The sequence below is a fragment of the Dicentrarchus labrax genome, unplaced genomic scaffold (genome assembly GCF_905237075.1).
Source record: "Dicentrarchus labrax unplaced genomic scaffold, dlabrax2021, whole genome shotgun sequence".
Classification (NCBI taxonomy): domain Eukaryota; kingdom Metazoa; phylum Chordata; class Actinopteri; family Moronidae; genus Dicentrarchus; species Dicentrarchus labrax.
Window position 1 is genome coordinate 15439318 of NW_026136724.1, and position 27907 is coordinate 15467224.

The 27907-nt window shown below is 39.2% G+C and overlaps 4 protein-coding genes across 5 annotated transcripts; 3 read left to right on the plus strand and 1 right to left on the minus strand.

Moving 5' to 3' along the window:
• The first annotated feature begins 1493 nt into the window (after positions 1-1493).
• si:ch211-244b2.4 (uncharacterized protein LOC541512 homolog) lies at positions 1494-7789 on the plus strand. The gene is made up of 10 exons (XM_051392092.1): positions 1494-1635; positions 3133-3221; positions 3389-3608; positions 4057-4201; positions 4320-4452; positions 4887-5007; positions 5101-5182; positions 5606-5708; positions 5804-5924; positions 6762-7789. Exons 1-10 carry the CDS (start codon positions 1620-1622, stop codon positions 6821-6823), a joined length of 1092 nt encoding a protein of 363 aa, XP_051248052.1. The 5' UTR covers positions 1494-1619; the 3' UTR covers positions 6824-7789.
• Positions 7790-7926: 137 nt separating this feature from the next.
• Positions 7927-13053, plus strand: si:ch211-244b2.3 (uncharacterized protein LOC557230 homolog). The gene is made up of 13 exons (XM_051392095.1): positions 7927-8018; positions 8113-8135; positions 8223-8262; positions 9141-9270; positions 9560-9704; positions 9789-9909; positions 9995-10073; positions 10226-10337; positions 10600-10705; positions 10831-10912; positions 11042-11105; positions 11408-11522; positions 11656-13053. Coding segments are annotated over exons 1-13 (1080 nt in total). The 5' UTR covers positions 7927-8017; the 3' UTR covers positions 11718-13053.
• Positions 13054-13143: 90 nt separating this feature from the next.
• On the plus strand, positions 13144-16491 carry LOC127358760 (uncharacterized). The gene is made up of 7 exons (XM_051392096.1): positions 13144-13255; positions 13937-13992; positions 14299-14404; positions 14495-14576; positions 15000-15066; positions 15502-15610; positions 15753-16491. The coding sequence occupies exons 1-7, from the start codon at positions 13243-13245 to the stop codon at positions 15812-15814; spliced, it is 495 nt and encodes a 164-aa protein (XP_051248056.1). The 5' UTR covers positions 13144-13242; the 3' UTR covers positions 15815-16491.
• A 183-nt stretch (positions 16492-16674) lies between these two features.
• On the minus strand, positions 16675-27853 carry scyl2 (SCY1 like pseudokinase 2). Of its 2 annotated transcripts, XM_051392093.1 has the most exons (19): positions 27699-27853; positions 25725-25921; positions 25406-25563; positions 24859-25003; positions 23801-23950; positions 23447-23668; positions 23058-23174; positions 22834-22959; positions 22503-22679; positions 22150-22161; positions 21822-21944; positions 21321-21434; positions 20970-21102; positions 20758-20876; positions 20491-20591; positions 20159-20228; positions 19943-20020; positions 19717-19839; positions 16675-19597 (listed from the first exon to the last, which is right to left on the minus strand). In XM_051392093.1, exons 2-19 carry the CDS (start codon positions 25899-25901, stop codon positions 18965-18967), a joined length of 2778 nt encoding a protein of 925 aa, XP_051248053.1. In that variant the 5' UTR covers positions 25902-25921; positions 27699-27853; the 3' UTR covers positions 16675-18964. The 2 variants fall into 2 exon arrangements, with proteins under 2 accessions (XP_051248053.1, XP_051248054.1); XM_051392094.1 differs by lacking the exon at positions 22150-22161.
• Positions 27854-27907: the final 54 nt, after the last annotated feature.

Genomic DNA, 27907 nt, shown 5'->3' on the forward strand with positions numbered 1-27907 from the left:
CATTTGTTACTAACTTTAACCGTTCCAATTGGGGAAACACTAATCTCTGTAGAGGGAAATACTGAAAAGCATAAACCAAGAAAATAAAAAAAATATATATTGCAAAAAGTTATTAAACAACTAACAAATTCTTCACTGGAACATGTTGAGCAGAGTGTTAAAATATTAAAGGTACAGGAAATAAAAAAATATACTGCCTTATTGTAGAAAGACTAATCTGAATGGAAAATATCCCATTATGGTACTTCCTAATCATGCATACATGCTTCTGTCCCTACACATTATTCCCTCTTCAGAGCTTTAACATGCCCACATGGAAGTATTTCTTCTTCCAGAGAAGAGGTAATTATTTGAAACCCTCAGCTTCACAACGTCTTCCATTTCTTTTGAATTCACTAAGACAGAGAGAAAAGGGAGTTATATATTTCATTCTGGCTGTTGTGCAGTGTGAAGACTGTGTTTTAGCCTATTGTGGTCTCATTATTTCAGTATTCAATGGGATTATTCCTTTATTATTATCATTATTATTATTATTATTATTATTATTATTATTGTTAAATGATAAGGCTCTTCCCTTTATAATTTAGGTGGGGAACTAACACCATCTTACCCCTACAATGAGCTCACCCACTTTTAGATGAACTTTACAACAGGTGTTGGACTGTTAGAATATTAGTTTTGTTGTTGTGTTTGTGCCCACACTGCAACAACCTACACTACCAGTGGAGACTACATTGCTGTTTATTGTTTGTTTGTTTGTTTGTTTGTTTGTTTGGCACTTCTCACCGTGGAGTCCACTTACTAGGTGCCTTCTAGGTTCTTCGCGGGGTTATAACCGTGTGGATGCGGACGCGCCAATGGCAGAATGAGCTCACTATCGCCACCCAGCGCCGTGGAGGTTTAGCGCACTACAAAATAAGTCTGACCGCTCCAGTTTGAGGGAAACACAAAACTTATATTTATATTATTATTATTATTAAGATATTAAGAGTCAGATTTGGTGTTCCACTCTGTTTTTACATTTTAAGTTCTTTGATTTATTATTTTATTTAATCTGTTTACCTATTAATTACCTATTCTAACACATATTCCAGCTCTTTTTGCACTCCCACTTGAAATATTTGGAAATCTTCATACAGTTTACAATAACCCGTACATACAGAATGTATCAGGCCTAATTTTTATATTTATTTTTTTACCTATATACCAATATGTTTACTTATCTTTGTTGGTTATGTTGTCCTCGTTATAGCTGCATGTCTATGTTTTATCATCCTGTACACTGTTCTTGACACAAATACATGGTCAAGAATCTCAGTCTGTTTGTTTCTATTTATTTATTCTTGTATTTCTAGTACATTGCAGCTTACTGTGCTCGGATTATTACTACAGACCAAGGGTTTTAGACAGATACAATGCATATCTGTTGCTTTGAAATGTATGTTGGTTAATAATTACTTACAGATATGTTCTAAGATACAGCTGGGAATCTAAAGTTATGAGAGCAGCAGTCTTACTGTAGGGGAAACAGCACAAGTAACTTCTTGACAGACAGTGCCTGGGTGTGGCTGACCTTATATGAAAGTGGTATCATAAACGAAAGCACTGCGAACAACAGTATGGCGTCTGCGTCTAGTAAGTACACTTTAGACATTATCACTCTAATATATGCATTACTGGTTATCTGCTGTGTTTATTGTGTTTTAACCAAATGCGGCTTTTTTGTTACCCTCATAAACAGAGCTGTACGTGACTGTACTGTCTATCTCTATATGTATTTATTTTTTTGAGACATTAGAGTTGTAGTAGATTTTGATATCAACTCAAAACCTAATAGGATTGCTGATATTTGGCATATTAGGAACATAACGATGGGATTGACTCAGGTCTGAACTCTAAAATACACAGATTTATCGATCATGTGGCGATAATCGTGTAATTTACAGTTTCAGTTTCGTTTTTTGGTGAATGAAACTTACTTTACAGGGTTCACATGCAACGACAGCCCGAATCTGTACAGTACAAATGATGCTTCACTCTAATGTTTCACTTTCACGGCGTTAAATTGAAGGTACGCTTATAATCTTTTATTTATCAGTCACTTTGCAACGTATGGAACCATAACACAGCTTGTAATCAGCCAGTAAAATCGATATTATCCAGCAGGGGGCAGCAGATAGACATATTAACGTATGTGTTATTGTAGGTCTGTTTTTACACTTTTGTTTAAACTGTATGGATAATGTCATAACTATGGTATTTTAGGAAAATTTTACTTTAATGATTTGTTTAGCAGTTTCCCACTGAACATATATCACTACAGGAAATTACTGTAGCATGATCAGAATCAGGTTTATTGCCATGTGGGTTTTTTTACATAGGCCTATGATACAAGGAATTTGCCTTTAAACATAAAAAATATAAATAAAGATAAAATTTAAAAACAGAATATAAACAAGTGCAGAGCTGTACAGAAATGTGAAGAAAATAAATTAAAATCAAGGGAAAGTGCATTAATGTATAATGTAATATATTCAGGTTGGGTGGTCGGTTTAAGAGTCACTGTCAGTGGGGAGTCTTGTTCAAAGTGGCACAGATAACACCCCAACAACACAACATAGGATTATGTCCTTAAATGGTTGTGATACATATTTACTGACACATTGTTACTCATTTATTTTAACTCCTTAAGGTTAATTAAAAAGGTTCTCTCTAACAAATGCCCTGCACTACATGGCCCAAAGTTATGTGATCACCCAAACATTAGATGTTTCACAAGGACTCGCAAACACAGTAGAACGCTGCCTTTTAAAATATTTTTCTTTATTACGTTTGGTTACGAGAACCATATCTCATCCCAAAAACAACATAAATATGCATCTATAACAGGCTCCAGCGTTCAGGGAAAGGCTGTGTGTCACTCTGTGGCCAAACATCAAAAAACAGCACTTATCTCCCTATACTTTTGGCCACATAGAGAATATTTGTATGCAGGAATGTATTGGATGACCCTTTAGGAATGAAGACCATGCTCAGTGTTTATCATTGATACATTTGAATAAGTATTCACCAAACATGAAAACATTTGATATGCATCATTAATTCTCTCTCGTTTTGTGCAATTTATTCCAGAGTCTGACGAGGAAATCGTTTCTGACACTGAATCTATCCCCACTGGTTCGGAAAGTGACGGAAGTTCAGATGAAGAAACTGATTGTCAGGTTTGTTTCTGAACAGAGAACTATGTAAATCGCTGCAAACCTACTTTTTACACAATGTTAGGATTCTGATCTGAATTTACCACCATTTATTTTGTACTGGTGTAGAACCTAACTATGTGTACCTCTCCAGTGCTGACAAAAAAAATCCTCTTTATTCTCATTTCAAGTCTCAGGTGGGCGTGCCCTGCAAGTTTTACAACAGCAGAGGTGGCTGTCGGGATGGTGCCAAGTGCTCTTACCTGCACGTCTGCAAGTATGCCCTGAAAGGAAACTGTCGTAATGGATCCAATTGTAAGCAGAGTCACTCCACAGTTGGAAGTGCGTCGTCTGGTGCAAGCAACAGGGCTTCGGTCCGATCAGCATCTAGTGAGGAAGAAGAGAGAACAGGTTAAATGGATGGTCCTACCTTCTGATTCATTTTTGTTGACAAATTTATGATTTTGAGCTATATAGATGAAACTGACTTTACTTTACAAAACTATATGGTATGAGTTTAGAACATGACCAGAGCTGTTTGACATTGTTATAAAGTTTACATTATGAAATATTACTTCTTCACTACAGTAGATGTCTCTTATAGAGCCCTGCTATAATTAATTAGCTAGTAAAACAATAATATAAATAAGTTTTAGAGTTATTAATGAAACAAAATAAGTACATACACATGTGTGTGTTAGATGAAAACAAAATATTTGACATTATCACCTCATGAAGGTGTTTGGGCGGACGTGTTAGCAACCAGTTGCCTATTAAAACATCCACCGTGTTCAGTGCCTGTTCAGTGCCTTAGCTTGCTCAATTTAAAACTCTTTAAAACTTATGTTTTTTTAACCAGCCCCAAAGCTCACCGATGGCAGATTCTACCAGTGGCAGCTGAATGATGGAAACAGCTGGATGGATATTGATAATGATCACGTCATCGAGGCCCAGTACTCGCTGCCCCACACAAAAAGCATTAAAATCTACAACACACCTTACGGGTAAGAGCTAAAAACACACAGTGCTTTCACATTTTCGAAACGCAGATAGACTGAGGAGAAACTGGTTGATGATGTATCTGTCGCTCTCTCTCTCTCTCTCTCTCTCTCTCTCTCATAGGGCAGTGTGTATAAATTTCAACAGGATTAGAGTGTGTGGAAAGAGTCTGAAAGTAAGACGTTTGGATGATGGAAAAACTGTGTGGAACTGGTACTGCACCTTGCGTCGTAAGTGGATCAAGTATGGAGACAAGGTACGTGGAATTAAAACTATTGAACCTTTCTTTTTACCCCAATCCCATCTTTGTCTTTAACTGGTTATGAAACATTCTCTATATGATCTACATAAACAAATAGGACCAGATTAGTGAGAACATTGGTCAGATTCAGTTGGATTCCTCTTGAAATCAATGAAACAAGGAAAATTAAACACTACCGCTTTTGTCCACAGGGGCCGCCAGAATCCAAAACAACTTAGAATGAGTCGTTATTTACAGATGGGTAAATGAGGGTTGCCTTTCATGGAGTCTGCCATGTTGAACCACAAAGTTTATACAGTAGCCCATCTCGTTCCTGGGTCGTCAAATACAGATGTGAGCGGTGTTTAGTTATAGTTATAGTTTCAATCTGCAACGGCTAGATGTAATTTTGTTAATGAATATTGATTTTTTTTTTTTTTTTTTTATAGGATTCGAAGGGCAACACCAGTCCTGTGACGAGCTCTGACATAGACAGGAACTTCCAGAGTGACCCAAAAGGTTCTTTTACTTTCAGCGTTGGTGCAGAGACCTTAGAGATTAGATTCAAAGGTGAAAAATACTCATAAAACCCTCACAAAATAGTCTGTTAAATTCCACATGCAGCACACTGTAACACTTTATTTTATTTGTGTGGTTTGTTAGAAATGCGACAGGTGGGTAAAAACAGGAAGAGGAGAGTTACTCGTCGACCAGTCTATCGACAACAGCAAGCAACGGCAGCAGGGTGAGTTTGGATTTTGTTCATTTGTCAAGCTGGGAAAATTTCACTCCTGTCAATAACAAATATTTAAATATTATTGAGATACATTTTCATATTATTTTGAATAATTGGACATTTTCTTAAATTTTCTTTTTCTTGCCAAGTGTTAGATTAGAATTGATACAACCAGCAGCCGGTTAACTTAGCTTAGCATAAAGACTTGAAATAGGGGGAAAGGCTAGTGTAATTCTGTCTAAATGTAACAAATCTGCCTACAAAAAAAGATACACATTTTAAAAAAAATGATATGTGATAAACTAAGCCAACTGGCTCTGGCTACATTTTTGGCATCAAAGTGGTCTTCTCATCTAACTCTTGGCAAGAGAGTGAATAATGTTAAACTGTTGCTTTAAATGTTGTGACAGAATCCAGAACTTGTTGTTACAGAGTTCCTCAAGCAACCTCAGCTGTCCGGACTCTGTCTGTGGGCACCAGCCCAAAGTGGCAGTTTAAGGGAGACAACGGAGGATGGCATGAGTTCAAACACAGGGTAGGCTCATCTGCAGAGTTACATTTAGCTGAGAAACTTTAAATGACTGTATTTAAATAAGAGTGCTGATGATTTGAATGTCCCTGTTTCGGCAGAGAGGTACTCCCAGTGAATGCTCAGTAAATAGTAAAGACATCGAGAAGACGTACCAGCAAAACCCCAGCGGCACCCTGTCCTTCACAGTGAAGGGAGACACTTACAAGTTGGACTTTGGAGGTTGAGTTATTATTTAAATACTGTGATGAAGTTGATTATTTTCAAATAATTTAATGAAAAGTTTCTGGAAAGAATTTGGTGGAAAAATAGAGACATTTAAGTTAGTTGTGTTGAGTAATAAGCAGGTGTTGATTCCCAAAGAAACATTTAACCCCAAGTAAAATATATTATTAGAAACTTTATTCCTCATGTATGTTGAATTGTGTGCTAGCCTGTGGACACATTTCAGATTTTTGCATGTTCAGCTGCTGTGCACTGACTCTCTACGTTACAAATAGTTGGATTATTCTGGGAAATAATTTCGATTAGAAGATTGATATCACTCTCATGTCTGTCCGGTAAATATGAGGCTCAATAAAGACTTGAAACAGGTGAAAACAGCTCACCTGGCTCTGTCCATATTTAACAAAAGGCCCCTACCGGCACCTCCAGTGTTCCCTGATTTAATTGTTATGTCTGGGGATTGCTGTTTCCAGGAAGTCAGTGCACCCAGCCAAGAAACAGGTCGAGGAGATAGCACCTTGTAAAACTACAAATTCATGTTTACACTTCAGTTTTTGTCTAAATTTGTGAGGCTTAGAGGTCCTTGTAGGTGGATTTTGTTATCCTCAGACAGCGCTGTTACATATTTAGCATACAGATGTGAGAGTAGTGTAAATTTTTTTCTTCTAACTGCGAAAGTATTACTATGGAAGTATACCAATTTAGCTCCATAGTTCTTTTCCAGTAAACTTCAGAGGAAATAATGAGGAATGTATGGCCCTGTAAAACAAAGCATTGAAACATGAAATATAGAGCATTTATTAATTAGTTCTATTTATTTATTTTTCCCCACAGCGATGATGCAAACCAACCTCAAGAACAACCATACACGCAAGATCAGACGTCTGATCGTCTGAGCATTAAAGGGGATTTTGAAGCCATGCATGAAGAAAGTCTACAAACAACTGTGCAATACTGTACTATCATACAATCATTTTAATCTTCATTTCTTTTGGGGTGTTTTGGGGCTTTATAGATTTGGCTTTTTGTTGGAAATGTAATGTTGTGTTTACATTGGAAAGGAATTCAGGATAAAATGTAATGTATAATGTAGTGTATTATTATATAGATTTTTTTTTTTTAATCTGTGTCAAAATGGTTTTTCTCACACTTAAATGCTGCCAATGTACTGTACCAACCTGCCTTTTACCCAACTGTTGTTAGACACATACATGACTGCCATAGTAGGGGATGCAATTATTTTTAAGAAGAAAATAACCTGTGGGACAAACCTCAAATGATCAGACAAAATATTTGGTATTTAAACACTGCCTGTTCTAATATAACAGAATTCATTAATTCAGAACTAAATCTGATTCAAAGCCATTTCTCAACCTTACAGCATTATGCTACCTTTGACGTGCTGTATGTGACATGAGTTACATGTTCACACTATGCAATCAAAATCCATGATTGTAGACCTGCAATTCTTTGGTTCAATTTATAAATGTTTTTTTGCTCTAGGTCGTCAATTCCAGTCTTGGATTGTAAGGTTTATGCTGCTTTATAGTAGTAAAAAAGAATGCAATCAGTTTGTGTGTGTGTGTGTGTGTGTGTTCTTGTACAATCAAGGAAGAAAAAAAGTTTGAATGGTGCTGACCAATCAAAAAAAATGTTTCAATAAAAAGAAGCAGCAGTAGTACATTGTTACACAGTTTAAACAGGATGTGTTTTACATGGCTAGGTTAAGCAATGTGCATCCATACAAGTTATCACACTATTGACAAGAAAAAGTGCTATTGAACTATGCCTAATAAAAGTGATATAACTTCCTAAAATGTACTGTGTTAGAAGCATCAATAAATAAATAAAGCGTTCTCTAACTTGTTTGTTGATTGACTGCAGTTAAGATTCATGTCATAAACACAAAATAAAGCCAACAGATAACAAGCAAACCTATTTTTAATGACATAAAAACCCCATTGCGGTGCAGACCATTGCTCTGGTTTCATTGCTTTATTTTCGGGGCGTGATCTGCAGAGAAGCGAAAGTGAAACACGATCTGTTTGTGAAATGTGAAGTGGAACATCTACATCGGACTGTTGAGTAATAGTAAGTAAAAAGATATTTAATGAAACTATAAAATAACGACAGTTCTCGCTCTCTTTACGTGTGTTTAATCTGCTTTATGTTGTTATTGTTACAGTGTTTTCCCCACACAACAACATGGTGAGTCTTACCCACGGAACCACTTTGGATTTATACAGAGTGCCGTTTAACAGCTGATCGTTATATGTTTTTATTTGTTGTTTACAGGAAAATGGAGAGGCTTTGGACTATTTCTGGGGGGCTCCAGGTCTGTATGACACGACATTTAGTTACAGTAGTTGTATTATTGAATTACTTTGTACGTGAAAGTCTGGATTTTAGCCTTTAAGATGACTCTTTCTGATCAAATAGGTCGAAAATCTAATGTTTAAGAATAATATTTATACATTTTATGTATGCAAAGTGACTTCCGGAACAAGCACATAGCCTGACTTTCTCAGACTAATTTGCAAATGCAGAGCTATTGTAACTTACATAAAGTCACGCATTACCTTGAGACATATTCACTGTCCAGATTATGTTCCTCTTTGTTCCATTTTGTCTCGTTTTTATGGTGATTTTTAGAAATATAGTGATAACAATACATTGAACACAGTGGTGGAGGAAGTATTCAGATCATTTACTTTAGTTTAAGTACTAATACCCTCAGGCTACTATTACTGAAATTGTCACTGAAGTGAAAGTATGTAAGTATGATCAGATAAATATACTTAAAGTATTAAAAGCTGGAGTACTCAATGGAGAAAAATCCCCTGTGATTTATATTAGATCATTAGATTATTGTTCCTCATGCATTAATGTTGTAGTTTGTGCAAGTGAAGCAAATTGTATATATCTGCAGCTACTGATTATTTTCCTTACGGATTTATTTCCTGGTCCTTTTTCCATTAATCAATTGATTATTTAGTTTGTAAAAAAAAAATCTGAAAATAGTTAGAAATGCGAGTTCTCATAACCCAAAACATCTTGTTTTCTAAGTTCTTATCTTTTTTGGTGCAAAGGGTCAGTGTCAGCGTCAAACATTAGCCCGGCTTCTACAGCTGGTCAGTTGTCAAGCTGTCAGATCATAGCTCATAGAGACATATACACATAACAACATTCCATATTCTTCTATTTTCTTTACAGCAAATTTGAAACATTATGAGTGGCAGCTGTTAGTTGGAAATCAGTGGCTGCGAATTGAGAACGACCACGTGATCGAGACCCACTACTGCCATGCAGGAGCTAAAGGAATCACCATCAACACTCACCACGGGTCAGTGTTGGGGATTTTTACTGGTCTCATCTTTAGCCGTTATGCACAGAAAGGGTTTTTTTTTCTTTCAGTTTCTCAGTTTTTCCTCAGTCTGGAGGTATTTGAATGGAAAATGTCAGATTTAGATTATTAATGGAATAAAACTGTCCAATGAAACTGAAGATTGTGACATAAATGATAATATTAAGACAATGAGTAACATACTGATACAATGTGTGGATGAAGGGTTAATTAAAACAAAAAGTGAAGTATATAATATGTCAAACTGAATCATATGTGTTCTCCACAGGAAGGTGTTCATAGACTTTGATAAGTTACAGATTCTGACTGGACCTCTGAAGGTGCAGAGACTTAGCTCCCTACCTCCAGGCCAGACGGAGGACGTAGGCTGGTACTTCAGAGATGACCAGCTGTGGCGTGAATATGGATCGCAGGTAAGGAAAATCTCTACCCTCGAATTAATTTGATTCTCGTGGTTTTTCACACTCTGAATGTAATCTCTCCTCCTCTTTCCGCAGACCTCCAGCAGGTTGTCCTCCTCAATCAGCAGTAGAGATGTTGAGCATCAGTTCACTCTAAACCCTCAGGGATCCCTCACCTTCACCGTGGGTTCAACAAGCTACAGACTTGACTTCTCCAGTATGTGGTGTTTCTATCATGTGTGAGCTTAATTTCAATACATTTTTATACTGCTAAATCTAACTGATGGTATTTGTCTCTGCAGCCATGACTCAAACAAACTGCACCACAGGCCTGCGCAGGAATGTACGCAGGCGACCAAAATTCGCTTCCAACACAAGGAGGTAAGGCAGTAGGAGTCGTATATTTGTCTAGAAATGTTTCTTTCCTGTGTTCAGACAGGCAAAATGTTTGTATGTTATGTACTGAAAAAGCACCGAGCCCCTGTGTAAAAGTTTGTATGAACACGCATGATGGTCTCCTTATGTTTCTGCAGCCTTTACTCTACCTCAGCTCTTCCCATGGCTTCCTCCTCCCAGCTCACCAATGGGGGCTACAAGTGGGAGTTCATGGGAGAAGAGGGGGAATGGACAGAATACCAAGCACACGTAAGTAGGACACAAAACAGTTTCAGGTGGTTATAGAAGCTTACTAATGAAACAAAATGAAAGAATGAATACTTTTCATTTTACTTTCAGCTAGAAACTACTGACTTTTGATATATTATGGTACTTATTCGTATGCTTTAACATATTTAACTTCCATTCTTCATTTTCCCAAGTAAATTATGTCTAATGAATTTAGTATAACATGATAATGTGCATTTCTCTATAAGGTGGACTTATTCGTGCAATTTGTATTTGTGTGTAGGTATGTTCACTTGACAGCGCTGCCATTGAGACACAATACCAACTGAATCCACAGGGCAAGCTCTACTTCAATATCAGGAGATTCTCATACACCCTGGATTTTTCAAGTAATGCACACACAGAAGACTACTAAGCTGCTCTAAAGCCGCTAAACCAATACAATCCATTATTTGAATTTTAGTTTAGTTGCAGTTTAAATCGCCACTAAAACTGTGTTCCTGGTTTATCTCAGCAATGTGTCAAATCAACAACCAAATCGGGACTGCAAGGGCAGTGAGGAGGACTGCTGACAATGGGAGTCAACAGGACAGCAGGTCAGGAGAAACGTTTCCCTTCAAATGCAACAAATGAATCCTTAATTTACCCTCTAAAAACATACCAAACACCTTGACTTTTGAGTTGAATTGAATTGATCTTAAACTTAAATTCTTCTTTTTCTGCAGTTGGGGCTCACAGCCACGATGGCAGTTTCAAGATATCGGTGGAAAATGGAAAGATTATTGCAAAGTAAGACGTGACTTTCTTTTGTTGATGCATATATACCACTATTGTGGATCAGTAAATCCTGTGTCTACAGCCATGCCGCTCTAAGAGGCTGAACTTAGGCACCGCATTGAACTAAATGTTAAAGTCGGCATGCTTATATGCTCACAAAGACAATGCTGGCATGTTTAGCCTTGCCAACATTGTCTAATGCAACATACCTTAAAGCTATGCTAGAATTGCTAAAGAAAAATTTGTATTAATGTGAACAAAAAGACTTAAAATTGACGATTTAATTCTCTTTTTTCTTTGTCTGTGTCATGTAGGGTCGTAGGCAGTGCAGCATGTCCAGTCAGGACATTGAGCTCGAGTACCAGAAGAACCCATCAGGCAGCGTCATATTTACCACCAGCAACTTTAGCTATGAGCTTAACTTCTCGGGTGAGCTGCAAACATCAACAGTTAAAATCTGTATTGCAGGTTATGTAGGACCTGTTTCCCATTCACAAGGCGGTAATGTTACAGGATCGGATCAGTCTGTATGTTAGATTTACATGAAATGTGTCTTTTGCAGCCATGACTCAGATGAACCTGTCCACAACCACCACCAGATCAGTGCGACGGCTCAACCAGTGACTGTGGGATCCGGTTTGATGTCGATCTTCAGAAATTGCCTCACTGCTTGCCTGCAGGTTGTCTCTCATGTTAGACTGATTCTGTGCTGTTTTTCACAAGCTGCCGTGCTGATTGGATGACCTTGCATGACTGTTATTCAAGCACGGACAGACATTTACTGAAAGGTGTGAGGGATTCTTTGTTCTTCTCAGGGCCTATGATTACAATTGCATTTTTTTTTTTGCCAATTTGTTGTGAATGCACTAATATTTTGTACCTTTTTACAAGATAGTGTACCTTGCTTGTGCCTTGAATAGTATCTTCCTGTAGCCTCTACCATCTCCGTTGTTGGGTTTAGGGCTTGGGCTAGGTTATCAATATAATTAGATTATGAAGATATCTGGCTGATAACTGTTTGGTTCCACCAATTTTACACATAGCGTTGTGTTTACAGGTCTTGGGGAGTACAGTTTCATATGTGAGAAATCTGATAAACTGCCTTAAATGAGGGGAAACGGACTTTGACACGCCACCTCTTTTAGCCTGGGTTCTTTCACACACAGCAGCCCACTTCTTGCAATAACTGTATTAAATAGATTGCAACAACCCAAAACTGCCCAAGATCCATCGGGGGAGAATGCAGTGCCGCCCTTTTTTGGTATCATATAAATGTTTTTGTTATTATTTTATTCTTAATAGTGCTCCACAAGTGGAAGGATGCATTGTTTTCTGCAAGTAGTAAGCAGTCGAGAGTCTAGTACAGTGCTTAATGTAAAATAATGGAATGTTAATGTAAATAGTAATTCATGAATACTGCCTTGTAATCAGTGAATTTCAGAAGATACCTCTTTTAACCTCAAACCAAAGGGAAGTTAACTTTCATGTGTAATTAATGGAGATGTTCATTAAGCTGCTATGCAATCGCCAATACACTTGGGTTTTTTGTTTCTTTTCTAAATGAAAGTGCCTGACACTCCTCCGTCTGATGCAGTATTTTAAAGCCATCACATAAATAACAACCTGCCTTTTGAGACTGAGTGTGTACTTTCCTTTACAGATTTTCAGCTTTTTCCAAACTTTGTTTTAGGGGAGGTCACAGTCTCAGACTTTAAAAAAAACCCTGACCTATATAATATTCCAGCACCAATATGTTTATCTCTGTTTAGCTTTGTTGTCCTTGCTTTAGCTGTATGTCTGTATGTACCACGCTGCACACTGTTCTTGGTTGGTTTTGAATTGTTTATATATTTATATTACAGCTTATGGTGCTTGGACTATTTGCTACGGACAGACACAGTGCCTATGTGTTGTTGTTTTTTTTCAAATGTGTGTTGGTTAATAAAGATTATTAACTGGATTTTGGAGATTTGAAGTACATCTATTATCTGCAATCACTGCTGCCTTCATTATATTACCCCATTATATAATTTCTTCCTGTTTAGTTCAAGACACAGCTGGCAGAACAAACATCTTGACAAACAGTGAGTGGGTGTGGCTAACCTTAACATAAAAGTAGGACGGTAAAAATGAAAGTATTGCAAACATAATGGCGTCTTCCGGTAAGTACACCTCTGGTTACGCATACTACTCACATTTATGCGTTCCTACCTCTCTACTATACATTTTCCCTCATAAAAAGACGATAGAAAGTAAAGGGGGTTAGTGTTTTCCTGTGTTAGGATAAGAGGTCTGCTGCTTCCTGTAGTTACCCAGGCCTGGCGGCTTACAGGAGCGCACCGCTGTTGGTGCGTCCTGCGCCGTCCGACGAGGCCGTGGTTCCCGCTGGGGGGAGTCGGTCTCTGGCACAAGCCTAGACCCCGGGGGAGCTGGACCACGCATGTGTAGCAGTATATAGATTTTAAAATGTTATATCTAGTGTATTTTTGTGTATGTTTGAACATTGTGCCGGGACAGGTGAGAAGTTAGGGGATTTTTTTTTTTATTATTGGCCTCACCTTTATGCATGTATTTGGAAGTGGGGCTCCACTGTGTGTAGTGTGTAGTGTGATGGGTTTATGCGTCTCCATCTCCCAAGTTTTTAGTGATTTGTTCTCAATATGAGGTTTATTGTGCATCTATTGGTTGTTTTGTGTGTATTTTAATTCTGTAGTCAATTTTGGTGCCCCCAAGTGGGTGTGCTCATGACCCAGGTCTGAACTACATATTTAATTTTAATCATTTATAATAAGTGGCAATCATGTGTGTAGAACTTGGAAACAGCTTCTTTTTTTTTTTTACAGTCTACAAGTGGGAGTTCATGGCAGACGAGGGGAGATGGACAGAATACCAGGGATATGTAAGTAGGACATCCAGCAGTTTCAGGTAGTTGTAGACTGGTTGTTGACTTTTGATTGATTTGAGTACCAAACATATGTAAGTTACATTTTAAGTAGCTGTATAAGAAGGATATTAACGAAACCTACCGAAAATGAATACTTTTAATTTTACTTTCAGCTGGAAATAAGTAAACTAAAAGTATAAGATATTTAACTATTTCATTATTTCCTAGTATTTAAAGTCAATAACATTCTCATGAATTCAGTATAAAGTATGCAGGCCTACATTTATGACTGTTTAGGTGCTTATTTGTATTTGTGTGTAGAATGGTTCATTTGACAGCAAAACCCTTGAGAGACATTACCATCTGAATCCACGGGGCAAGCTACACTTCACGATCAGGAAATTCTCCTACACTTTGGATTTCGCAAGTAATGCACACACGTACAAAGCTGCTCTAATGCTGCTTCACCAGCTAATCACAGTACCACTGAAACTCTGTGTGCACTGGTTTAACACAGGGATGGAGCAGATCAATCACAAGTACGGGACTAGGAGAGCAGTGAGGAGGATTGTTGATGGCACTAGTGAATACGATGGCAGGTCAGGAGAAACATTTCAATATGAGATAAGAATCCCTTAAAATGCTGCAAATGATCCTTAATTTAACCCTGAAAACAAACCAACTGAATTGAATTAATTTGGAAAAAGCATTAACCAAACTCCCTCAATTCTACAATGACAATATAATCCCTATACAAGAAATGATGTGCAACTTATGGGGTACATAACTTCCCCCCAATTAATACATGAGGCAAAAACCTTGATAACTTGATTTTAAGGGGTACTTCTCTCTTATTCCCTTCACATTTGTAAATTAGGTTGCTGTTACATTAATATTACATCTGTTTTTGTCTCTCAGACACTATATCTGCATAGCAACACCAGCTGAATTCATGTGTCTGTAATATGTGAACAGTGTACGTATGCCTCTGTAAATGTTTTAACTTTGATTCTTATCTTCAGTGCGGCCACACCCACGTCACAATGGCAGTTTCAAGATAAAGGTGGAATATGGAAAGAATATACCAGAGTAAGACATGTCACATTATTTCTTCTGGTTGTCGGTTACCAGTAATGCCACTAATGTGGAGCAATAAATCCTGTAAATAAGTCACTGAGTCTACAGCTAGCAGCTCTAAAAGGCTGGACTTAGGCACAGCAGCGTGCTCATAACGACAATGATCTTTATGAGGCAAGTGTAAAATTAACCATCCAATTGTTCAACATTTTGTTTTAGTATATTAACATGCTAACAGCTTATTGCCATCCCTTGAGCCACGCCACTAGAATTGCTTTAAAATCAACTGTATGAGTCCAGAAGAGGACATGAGACTTCAAGGGTTCACTCGCTGTCATTTTATTACAGTAAAAGATACACACAATTTACTGAACTAATAAGAGTTCAGATCTACATTACTGAAATATAATGTCTTCGATGTGTGTTGTTGCTTTTTTTGTCATGTAGGGACGGTGCAGCACGTCCAGTCAGGACATTCAGAGCCAGTACCAAAAGAACCCGACAGGCAGCATGATGTTTACGGTCAAGAACGTCAGATATAAGCTAAACTTTGCAGGTGAGCTGGAGACATGACATCTACAGTTTTTGTCCATGTATTACAGTGCTATATAGGATGTATGTGGTATGTTTTACAGCAATGGATCATTCTTTCTGTACATCAGAAGCACAGATTTAATTGCCGAATGTGTCTTTTGCAGACATGACTCAGACAAACCTCTCCACACGCACCACCAGATTGGTGAGGCGACTCTTCCGCTGACTGTGGGACCTCAACAGATTTGGAGGTCTCACTTAATGTTAACTCAATGTTAACTTAATGTCGAGCCTCAAAAATAAGCTCAATGCCTGACTACCGTTATCTCTCACATTAGAATGATTCCAAGTTTTAATGACCTTACACAAGAGTTTGTTTTTGCTTTAATTTAGCCATTTTTCTTTATTGCTACCTTCGACCTTCTCCAATATTTTTTGTATATCTGCTCTTATTTTGAGTTTGTTCTCCCTCAGTGCATTTTCAGAGGATTGAAAAATCAATAATGATTTAAACATGGGGCATTTAAGAAAAGCAGGGAGGGATTTAACTTTTTTTTTATCAATTTATGATTGTGATTGCATTCTGGATTTTCCAAGGAAAGCTTTTTTTTTTAACCTTAAAAGACTGTAAGTGTTTCCGACCCCTTTGAATTAGAGGGGCGTATCCTGTGGTACTGTAAATCAGCAGATAGCTCTACAAATTGTTTGTGATCAAGTTGCATTGTGGGTAATGTAGGCACATCCTTTAACCTAAAACCAAAGGAATGTTTACCAAAGTTTCATATATGCTCCTTGCTTATATGCTTGTAATCATCAGTTGAGTAAACCTTAAAACGTCCCTGATTCATGCATACTGCCTTGTAATCAGTGCATTGTGAAAATAAAATGCTTCCTTTGACCTAACGTTAACTTTGATGTTTCATTTAACGCTGCCTACCAGTTAATTGTGCCTGTAAATCTTAAAAAGTTAATTAATGCTGCCATGTAATCAGTTCACTTTGGCTTGTCTTTCTTTTCTATATTAAAGTTACATTCTATGCACTGCTTTAAAGCCATCACACAAGTAACAACCACTCTTTGACAGTATTAGATTGTGTACTTTCCTTTATATGTACAGATTTTCATTGAACCACCTCAGAGACTAGCACCTTAACACAAAACAAGGGCCACACTACACATATATGACAGCAGTGGTATACAAACAATCTTGTAGAAGAATAAGCTTTAGTTTTCTGCTTTGGGGTTCTGCCAGGATCACTTCCACTTTGTGATGAAATCAAAACTGCCACATACTGTATGCCGATCTACAGATGAAAAAGCTCCAATCACAGACACATTTGTAGTCTTGTTTGACAATGTGGAAATTAACAGAACCCGACGAGTCAGTCACTTGCGAGTAACACTTCCATGCGGCTGGAGAGAGCTCACCTTGTATAGGTGGCATTAATATATAAAAACAGAAAGTGAACCCAATAAAAGACGTTACATTTCAGCATGTTAACAACAATCATTGTCAGCAGAAACACAGTGTGACCAAGGTGCGTCTAAAAAACCCAGAATTGTGTAATTCTCTTCAAAAATGTAAGATTTAGAATGAGTACACATTAATGTTAAGCTGTTTAGAAAATCTGACAGACCTATGTAATTATTGTAGGTCAGTGGAGATGAAGGTAAGGACACACTGACGGCTGCTTAAGCCAATCGATATGCACCCTTAACAACCAATAAGGATTATTGCACACAACTCATCTAAGGCCTCTTAACCATTATCACAAGGACATAAAAATGCCAAGGCCCTCACAGAGCAATCCATTTTTAAATAACTATATATTTACACTCCATAATAATATTTCACCAGCACGGGTCCTCGGACAGCTGAAAAGTGCTGAAATCAAAATATATAGAGAAAATCTTCATCATTGTACAAATTGATTAACAGAAAATGGTGCACAGGGAGGATTTTGAGTCCCTTAAAAACTTCATCAGAGCAAATCCAGCTGGACACATGAAATTAAATGTCATTGGTCACTAGAATTGTTAGGAATCATTATTAGAAAAAATGCTAAAATCAAATGGTGGTCAATTTCAGTAACATGCAACAAATAATGTAATTTGCGAAGCAAAAGCCAGACAGCTGATTAAAAGGGAAAATATTAATACTTTAGTAACAGATGAGTGCTGTCTGTCTAGTTTTACACATGTACCCATGTAAGGCACAATAGCCTAAGCAGTGCATATGGTCCTTCATTGCCTTTAGTATTAGCATCTTGTTGAAAGGACACTGCTGTTATAGCTACTCTACACATCCTACTCCACTTTCATTGTACACAGATAAGTCGTTCATACTGAAAACGGACACAATGTTTTTGTGAGATGAAATGGTCGTCAACAAACTTTGACCAGACAGAATTAACCCTTCCCTTTTCAACATGCTTGTTAAGATGTGAAATTAAGTAAAGGGGAAAAAAAGCCGGTTTTGCAGCCTTATAACCTGATGATAAAAGAATGAGACCAAAGGAGGGAAAAAAATGAAGACCAGATTGGATCACTAGTCCAATTTGTGTCCACAAAATGGAGGTTTCCGGTGCTGCAGAGAAACAGTTACCATGGAGACAGCTGCAGTGGGGCTACTTGGTGTTCCCCATCTAAACCGCGACGGTGGGCCTGTCAATTTTCTCCACCCCCTTCTAGATTTTCTCCACAGAGGAGCCTCCTGGATGCAGATCAGTGACTGCAGGCTTGTCGGTGCTACACTTCAAGCTACCTCCCTCCCACTGGGCTCAGACATTTTGGTGTATGCAGTATTTGTTTTTAAGCCAACTCTTTTATCACTTTAGACATGCAGCAAAAGTTAGTCTGGAGAAGCAATAAAGGTACAGAAGCCTGAAACTGAGCAGATGTGAAGCATGGAAGCCACGTTTTTCCATCATTTTCTGACCATTTTAAGTGGTGATTCTGATGCAACTTGTTTACCAAGTGAAATCCACTCCATTCAATCATTCATGATATGAACACAAAACCTTCCTGAATAAATCGAGTTGGGATTAATCTCAACCCATGTCATTTGGACTCCCAAGAATGTCAAGTACAAAACAGTAGGAAACCCCCAGCATTTAAAGAACACAGCATAGAAGAATTTCCCACCCCAAACCTTTTGTCCTTCTGGTCAAGTAGAAATGGAATTCAGGTGGAGGTTAATTTGCCAGCTGAATGTGAGCGAGACTCAAAATTTAAACCAGGTCGGATTAAAAATACAGACAGTAACACCCTTGAGAGGATTTTGTTTTCAGTGTTTTGTTCTGTGAGAATTCAAGGCTCTTCTGCCCAAAGTTATTTAAAGAAAATACTTAACCTGGAATCTATGTTAAATTTACGTTTAGCCGAATAAGTCTTTCAGATCATTGTTGACAGATGCACTATGTTTAATTCCACTTTGGTTCAGGCTAGGGGCAGCAGGGGTTTGAGAAAAGTTCTGCGGGCTGAAAAAAGGGTTTGCTTGCATCCCAAACCCGCTGGGTACTCCTCCCATACCCACTGACGCACCCTGCATCTGAGTCTGAGCATTCTGGGGTGAACCAAACTGATTGAGCCAAGGGGAGTTGGTGCCAGGTGTAGCCTTTGGACCCATTTGGTTGAGTGTGACTTTGGGCTGGCTGGGTGTAAAAAGACTGTCCAAGGCTGACATGTCGTGGGCTTTATTTGTCTGCCCAATTGGTCCTTGATTCTGCGTGAGGGCTCCAAAGTTTGGGGTGCTGGTGGTGGTGGCCATGCCGCCATAGAGGCCGGGGCCAGTGGGCCGCATGCCCATCCCCATACCTCCTGTCTGAAAGGCCATGGGTGGGTTGAAGCCGTTGGAGACTGGGGCACCCATGGGGCCCAGCATGGGGCTGGAGGAGGGGAAGGCAGCGATGGTGGTGCCCTGCACTGGGGCTGGTCGCGCTGTGTTGGCCAAGGACATGTTGTTTAGAGATGTCATGTTGTTGAGAAGACTGCTTGTCAGATCCTTAGTCTGCAACATTAAATTGGATGAGATTTATAAGTGTTTGTGTATACCAGTGGTCATTTTGTTTTTCCTGGTATGCACCCCTTCAGAATCTGAACCACACCCCACCTCCCCATCATTTTTACCTTTGTGTTGGAGGTGGAGGCTGGTTTGATAGTCTGTGGTGCTAATGGCTGCTGGCTCCTCAGTTTGGCTGCCTGCTCCTGCTCCTTAGCCAAGCGCTGTTTCTCTTCTAGAGTCAGAGACATCTGCAGAGGTGCAAATGGAGAGAGACCGTGAACAAATTGGCCTGCATGCTAAATGGACAAAGGTGAAGATTTGTGTAAATTACAAATGACATTATTTCCATACTCTATTAGGCTGTGGGGCTGGTGCTGCAGATCCATTCTCTTTTCCATTAACCCTGGTGCTGCCGAAGATATCATCAATCTGAAAGCAAGAACAGACTAAATGGAATCACTGCAGCACAGAGACATAAACATAACATTTCCAGGCTTTTTCAGGAACATTTATGGCAAAGAAAATACTTCTTGATCTGTTACATGGCTTATAGAATCAACCTCTCACCTGGTTGCCAGTGCTAGGCGGGCTCTTGGTCTCCTCTGATTGGCTCCCTGGGTTTGTGATGTTTATACTCCTGTTAGAAGAGATAATAAAGAACAAAATCAGAAAGTGGAAAAGAAATTTGAATAGATGCATTTATACGAGCCTGGTTAGTCATACCATTATCATATTCATGTGGCCAGAATCAACTGCTAATTGCTTTCTAAGACAGTTCCAATTTCCCTAGATGTTCTAGGGTATAAAAGCCCCATTAATATGTATAACCATTTTATATTTAATCAGACAGAATAAAAGGGAGGCTAAAGTCCAGGGTGATCTAAAATTGTGACAGACACCTCTGCTGCTCCTGCATAACATGCAGCTGCTCCAACTTGGTCTTGTGTTCAGCCTCCATGCGACTCAGCATGTCCCGTATGACCACCATGAACGAGTTAAACTGAAAAGTGGAATATATCAGATAAGATAAAATAGTTAAAAAATAGAAATCAGATTAAATAGAATTAAAACAATGCTGCACAATGTGTTGCTACAGAATAAAGATGAAGAAAATAAAACACATTTTTCACAGATTTGCAGGTAAAAGAAATTTGTCTGTGTAGTACCTGATTAAGGTTGAGGTTGTTGTCTATACTAAGAGAGACAAGGTGGGGCAGGCTCTTGGTGGCAAGGTGCTCTTTGGGAATGCCCAACTTCTTGTGGCTGAAGGTGCACTTATAGATTCCTAAAGTGAGGAGTGAGAAAGCCATTAAGAAATCCAAGAGGTTGCTCAACTGTTTCAATCACACGAGTAGGAAGTGGGGAGGAGGTTCTTTACCTAGAATGCCCATGAGTACTGCTGGTTCTCTGGAGGGGATTTGTTGTAAGAAGGGCAGGATCTCATCAATGACAAACCACTTGTCCATATATTCCAAAATTTTCCCCAGACACACTAGAGAGTTCACTCGTACCTACACAGTAACAAAGGAAGATGCATAGATACATAGAATCAGTCAAAATGCACATACAGTATCAAAGAGGCACCATTTTGACATGTCAGCTGTAAGTAGATGGTTACGGTTAGTCAGTGTCAGTGTCACTTAAAAGCTGAAACTACAGAAAATTGGTATTTATGCATGAAAGGTACAAGGTACAAGCTGTCAGCAAATGATGGCTGACGGAGACTCACAGCAAGTGAGGAGGTCTGTAGGCAGGCAGATTTGATTCGAGGGATGAGGGAGTTCTTCATAGACGGGTAGTCAATCAGGTTGGCGAACGTCGGGATGATGTTCAGGCACAGCTCCTGCTCAACAGCAGATATGATGTTATAAAATCTGACATTTTTATGCCACCAAGTGTATTTATTCTTGAAGTGCTCTCAAAGTAGTACTAAAAAGGGAACGAAGAGTACAGCGGGTGAGAATTATAATGTTCCAAGTGGTATGCTAAATATATACACCAATGAAGTGAAAATTATTGTGAGGATAACTTTTCTCACAATGTTTGTACTTGAGAAAAAAATGAGATAGCAACAAAGCAATCAGACCTTAAATTATTTATGGCACAGCATATGGTTTTTTCAAAAACTTAGTATACAGTAACTCCTCTGGTTTCAAAGGTTTACAACTGACAGATTAAGTTCATCTCCACAGAAATACTAAATACTAAGCAGCCTCATTTCCCATTGTACCTGGATCTGTACAGAAGGGGCTTCCAGAGCTCTGTAGACCATAGGCAGCACAGAGTTCTTAATGTCCTCCGCTGGTGTCTTGGTCAGCAGTAGGTCCATCTTCTGCAGGAATATCAGCAGGATCTGCACAGCACAGACACCCAGTTAGGAAAATAAAAGTCAAAAGCAAGAGAATTCTATGCTATTTTCTACATATAGGTACGGAGGTGAGTGGAAGTTAAGAGACAGTCCTTTCAGTGGCTTTAGTTTTAGCTTTTAGTGCTATAGACAACACAACGCACAAACTAGCTGATGTGATTGGTGTGTATTCACAGCAGAGACCACTCACCATATTACTAGCCTGAAGAAGCATGGAAAGAAAAATACAGAGAAAGACAAGTCTTGATAAAGTGACAGGCTGAGCACAAACAGAGCCTGCTCTTTATTTGGTTATATTTATCTGATTAATCTCAAACACACAAATGCCAAAAGGGAGAAAACATGCAAAAGGTTTAAAGAGGAGAATCACACTTTTCTGTGCATTTTTTAAAAAGTACATGTCATTACTTAAAGTGTATTGCTAGCTTACCAACGCATGCTTAGTCTACAGTAGTAATGTTAACGCACAACAAACAACTTTGTTTCAGACATGTGCATAAGCGTACTTCATGTGCAGAGTTCTGTGTTTCTGCGTGTGTTTACCTGAATAGGCTCTTGCTGCTTGAAAACAGGCGTGAGGTCAGGCAAGATGAGGCGAATATACTCGTCCTTAGTGCACTCCTCAGCGATCAGCAGCACGTTGGGCAGCACAAAGGGAACCATGTCCGGGTTGACAAACTCAGAGGTGAGTGCTGGCAAGATTCGATACACCACCACTCTCTGAGAGAAAGAATTATAAGAAAAAGAATGGGTTTCAGAAGCCACTGAAGACCTTAAACTGTGATTCTAATAAATATCCAGTCTTATACTCAGATTTGTGACAGCTTAGCTACTTAGTACCCTGTACACACTGCATTTGCCTGTATATAATTACCTTGGGTAGTTTGGGCAGAACTTTGGGGAGGCCTTTGTAGAACTGGGACTTCTGTAGGTTGTCCCTTTGGAAGAGGGAGTCAAAGTACTGCAGCGTCACAGCACCCACGTCATCAAAAAATGGAATCTGAATTTCACACAAAAGCATAATAAAAATTAATTGCAAACATTAGAACAAAAATATGCTATTCTTTGTATCTTCATGCATCTCGTAGCAATGCAAACCTTTGTTATTTGGTCTGCATCTGGTCGGACGTTTGGTGTGACGCTGAGCAGCATTTTGACGTGCTCCCGCACCTCCTCTGGTATCTTGTTCAACAGCGCTGGACTCATGGTGCTCAGCTACAAATGAAAAACACAGAGCAAATGAATGTAACAGAGCAGAAAAGAGGAGAATACAATCAGTGTTTGACTGGTAGCAGACAGTAACACACCCTTGAGCCACAGCATATAATTAAGCATTAAGTGTTTTCTTAAGAAGAACAAATGTCCATCCTAAGTTCAATTGCTATTTTATAAGATCTTACAAAGAACAATTGTTATGATCTAACAAAAGATTTAGGATCCTTTCAGTCCATCATCCGTCATGCACATTGTGTCACACCTCCACTCACCTGGTCCAGTTGCCTGCTGAAGCTCTTAAAAATGTCATGCTTGTTGACTTGGAAAACAGGCTTGCCCTCATTGAAGACGGCATGCATGACCACACCCAGGGAGTACATGTCGGAAGCAGAGTCACAGCTGACTGACAGGATGTACTCGGGAGCCAGGTACTCAGGGTTGGGGAGGCAGAGCGGAGGGAGGTTGGGCTCCCACTCTTTACATGTGTACTTAGGCTGAAGACAATGAGAGAACATAAGGATATAAAGATGTGACAATACTGCTAGGCATTATTATTATTTTTGAATGCTCTGCAGTAAGCCCCGCCTGGCAGATGGGACTAAGGGAACAAATGTATTCCAACAGACCTCGGCATCTGAGGGGTTAGCCGAGGAGATGCTGAAGTCAAAGCCCATGATCTTCCAGGCTCCGCTCTTGTTGAGGATGATGTTCTCTGGACACAAGTTGCCGTGAACCATTTTCACCCCACTATGAAGGAAGGACAAACCCTCCGAGATCTAAAGAGATAGAAAAATTAAACTGTCAGGATAAATTAGAGCAAGAAAACAGATGGTGTTTAATAGACTCTTGGATAACTTCACAGTCACTATGGTAGACTTTGCAGGCATTTTCTAGTCCCGTCATCTATATCTCCTTTCAGTAACTTCAATAAGCCGTGGAAAAGGCTAGATGACAGAAATGAAGACCGATGTGAGTGAATGAGACAAAAAATGAGACCTGATGCTAAGTTGATTGACACTTTACCCTTGTTGGAACAGCACTGAAAGGTGAGGCATGGAATTGAGCTGGTTCAACTGGCTTTGAGAAGAAACTGCATACAGTATGAGTTGGACTTCCAAATGTAGACCACATGGCACTAAAACCAGCTAGACAACTAAGATTTAGCATGCTCATAATAACAAACAGGTAAACTCTCATTCATAAATTGTTGGATTATAAATCTGACCAGTGAACAGCAACTAAATTGTTACTCAGCCAAAGAGCAAAAAGTTTTATTACTGAGTCATAAAACGTTGAATATTTCTATACTAAATACAATTTTTTGTAATTAAAGTGTTACTGTCTGAAATATAGGTTGTGTGATAACTAGTGTTTTGCAGGAATAAAGTATCTTTCTATATAACTTTCATCGAGCAAAAGCTGGTCCTTTGCTAAAACACAAACTCCTGACTCATCAAACTAGATCTGAAATGATTAGTTGATTCATCTATTAGTCGACTGACAGACATTTAATCTGCAATAATTTTCTGGTTTCAGCTTCTAAAATGTGCATATTTTTGGTTTGGACTGATGGTCAGACAAATTTAGCCTTTTAAAAATGTCAGCCTGTAATATATAAAAAAAAACTAAAATCATTCTTAGTTGTAGCCCTACATTAAGCAAGCTTAGCTGTCGGCACCCTCACCTGTAGCAAGCCATACTTGGTCTCCACGTCATATAGTTTGTACTCCTTGATGTCGTTGGGCATAGGGGTGGGCAGGTTCTCCCACTGGCCCAGCACGTTGGACAGACTGGCAAACACCGGCTCCGTACAGAACGCCAAGCAGTCTCTGAGGGCCAAATACAAAAATAACATTTGAAACAGCTTGCTTTTTAAATGTCGAGTTATTCTTGAACAGAGTGAGACAATTAACATGAGCAAAAGCAAAAAACAGAGACAGAGGTGTGTTTTTGAATCGAGAGCTGCCACAGGTGAAAGTTTTAAAAGAGGAAAAAAGAAAGTAAGCACAAGACGGCCTCAACCTTATTTTGCACTCAGGGGACATACATTATTCAGGGAGCAGTCTAAAGAGTCTTTTGATCATGACAAGCTTCTGCTCACATATGCACAGAGAGGCAGACAAAAAGATTTGTTATGCAATTTCCCCTAGAATGTCAAGCCCCTCTTTGAGGTCTGACTCATTTTATTTGCCCTTGTTATACGTGTGAGTGTGTGTTTGTGTGTTACTCACCGTGACTCTTCCAAAGGATGCTGCACAGTCAGGAGACGTGGGTGACGCAGTCTGGTCAGCTGTTGCACCCCTTTTTTCAGCGAATCAATGATTTGATCCTTCTCAAATTTCTGATACTTATCAATCATCTTCTTATCAAACACAAACACTGCCACTTCCTGGAGGGTCAAAGACAAACTACCATTAGCAACAATTGAAATCAGGTTTATTAAGTCCAACAGTTGTCTATCTATTTAAATGTTAACTTTAATAGATTAGAGCTGGTCTGGTCAGGATATAACACACACACACACACACACACACACACACACACACACACCTGTTTGGTGGACTTCTTGGTGCCGTTGTAGATCCTCCAGCACATGCCAGGACCCCCGCTGGCAATATGTCTTCCAACCTCAAACTCCCGTGTCACCGGGTTGCCCATGACAGCGCTGGTGACATCTGCCGTCACCTTGGTGACCGTGCTTTTTAGCTTGTTCAACATAGACTCCATGTTCAGGCCTGACCTCGCAGCTGAAGTGAGAGAAGTGGATGACAGACCACCCAGGACAGGTAAGCAGTTAAAAAGTAAAATACAGTTTTTATTAAGAGATGTAGTTTTTACCAGTCAACTGAAAGAGGCAGCTGTACTCGAACCCTTTCTAGAGAAGCAAAAGCCTTCAACAATCCATTAGACATTCACTCTAATGCACCTGCTTCAAAATTTGCACATCAAAGTGCCCATCAGTGTCCTGCCTGTGCTGGCTGAGGAGAATAAGCATCTTAACAGCCCAAGCTGTCCCCAGAAATATAAAATGACTCAGAGCAAACTAAGCCACACCACATTAAGGCTCTCTTTCAAAATACTTCTCAGTGACTTGACAGCATGTTGGGCAACCGGAAGTCAGACAAAGGAACATGGCTGACGGTGATATAGCCAAATTATTTCTATGCGAACGGTTTCTAAAAGGTTTTATCTGTCTTAAGTGGGCTCCTAGTAGTACTTTGATGTTTATTCCACTGCACTGCAATGAGCCTGAATAAGCTATTTTCTAGAAACTGAAACGCACACAGTACAGTTTGCATAAATAATTCCCACATAAGATTCCCACATAAAAAAAGCATCAGTATTAAATCAGATGAAAGCACACACACACACACACACACACACACACACACACACACTACAGCCGACTGCTTTAAGTGTATGTGAATATCCAAACTGAGGGTGCCCCAAAATAAGAAATCTATCAATCTGATGCTGTCAGCTGTGTCAATGTTGATGCCAGTGTGTCAATCTTTCTCAGTCCACTCAATTAGCTCGCTCTCTACACAACCAACAGACACATCTACTTCTTGAGCCAAATCCAAAACAATACAGCTTAATTTAAAGAAGTGGAGCTGTGCCGAGATACATTGCAGCATTTCTGGCCTGATTATAAGACAATCTGCTTCAATCAGTTGTCAACATTGCGGCATAACTGTGTCATTGCTCACTGTTTACTTGGCGGTCTGAGGCAAAAAAAAAAAAATGCATGCCAAAGGAATAAATACACACCAGCCATAAGGATTAATTATTAATCAACATGTTATTAAACATAACCCCCTAGGATGAGGCTGTTCCTCTGCAACAGGTTTGAAGGATGCATTAGCCCAAAGAGCACCGATATTGTTATAATAACGTTATCTCATGACAGCAGTCGGTTTACTTTAACACTTTATTAGTTATTAACTAACTTAGGTAATGGCCAGACAAACAGAGGTAAACTGAAAGCACCGTGTTGGACACTCACCTGCACAGAGCCTACCTGGTACAACAGTTAGCCATCTAGCTGTCAGGTACCAGGGCAGTTTAATACAATAACATTATTTGACAAGTTATTCGTGTGAGATTAAACTGTAATTTCAGCGGGGGAATAATAATAATAAAAAAAAAGCACTTCCACACTGTCTCTGAGCGATGACGGTCATGTCTGATTGGGAAATAGCTTGACGTTAGCTAACGTTAATCGTCTTGTTTTAGCCCGTACGCACACATTAACACAAACCTTATCGCTCACAGATATCTTCCCACACCTCCTCTTAACCCTTTTATAGCTCTAGGAGGCTGACATCATCGCTGCAGTGTGCTGGCTACCGTTAAACACTTCTCTTTTTTTTTTTTCCAACACAAGCACATCACGGTGGCTACCTACCTAAGCTAACTAGCCAACAATGCGCCAGTCGACAGTGACGTTCCTGTCATTAAGAGTGAAGGACGGTCTGTTTTTACCCGAAACTGTCCCACAGAAAACCCCCCACAGCTACTTACCTTGATATGAAAACGGCTCGCAGTTTTATTTCTTATAATAAGTGGGCTCTCAGCGGTGGCGCTGTCAGTTGTGGCTGTGATACACAGCCCCCATGTCTACCAGTAGCATACGAAATGAGGTAGCTTTAGGATGCTAGTGAATGAACAAGCCTACTTCCGGGTTTTTAGCTCACCAGTGAGTCAGGTGCATCGACGTCACCTGTGTGTGT

Coding starts and splice junctions, on each gene's coding strand:
- si:ch211-244b2.4 (XM_051392092.1), top strand. Junction 3,609..4,056: donor TGAGGAAGAAGAGAGAACAG/GTTAAATGGATG, acceptor TTTTTTAACCAG/CCCCAAAGCTCACCGATGGC. Junction 4,202..4,319: donor ATCTACAACACACCTTACGG/GTAAGAGCTAAA, acceptor TCTCTCTCATAG/GGCAGTGTGTATAAATTTCA.
- si:ch211-244b2.3 (XM_051392095.1), top strand. Junction 8,263..9,140: donor CTATTTCTGGGGGGCTCCAG/GTCTGTATGACA, acceptor TTTTCTTTACAG/CAAATTTGAAACATTATGAG. Junction 10,913..11,041: donor GGGAGTCAACAGGACAGCAG/GTCAGGAGAAAC, acceptor CTTTTTCTGCAG/TTGGGGCTCACAGCCACGAT.
- LOC127358760 (XM_051392096.1), top strand. Junction 13,993..14,298: donor GGACAGAATACCAGGGATAT/GTAAGTAGGACA, acceptor ATTTGTGTGTAG/AATGGTTCATTTGACAGCAA. Junction 14,577..14,999: donor ACTAGTGAATACGATGGCAG/GTCAGGAGAAAC, acceptor TCTTATCTTCAG/TGCGGCCACACCCACGTCAC.
- scyl2 (XM_051392093.1), bottom strand. CDS start 25,901: ATGGAGTCTATGTTGAACAAGCTAAAAAGCACGGTCACCAAGGTGACG. Junction 23,669..23,800: donor CTAACCCCTCAGATGCCGAG/GTCTGTTGGAAT, acceptor CATTGTCTTCAG/CCTAAGTACACATGTAAAGA. Junction 21,435..21,821: donor CCCCTTCTGTACAGATCCAG/GTACAATGGGAA, acceptor GCTGTTGAGCAG/GAGCTGTGCCTGAACATCAT.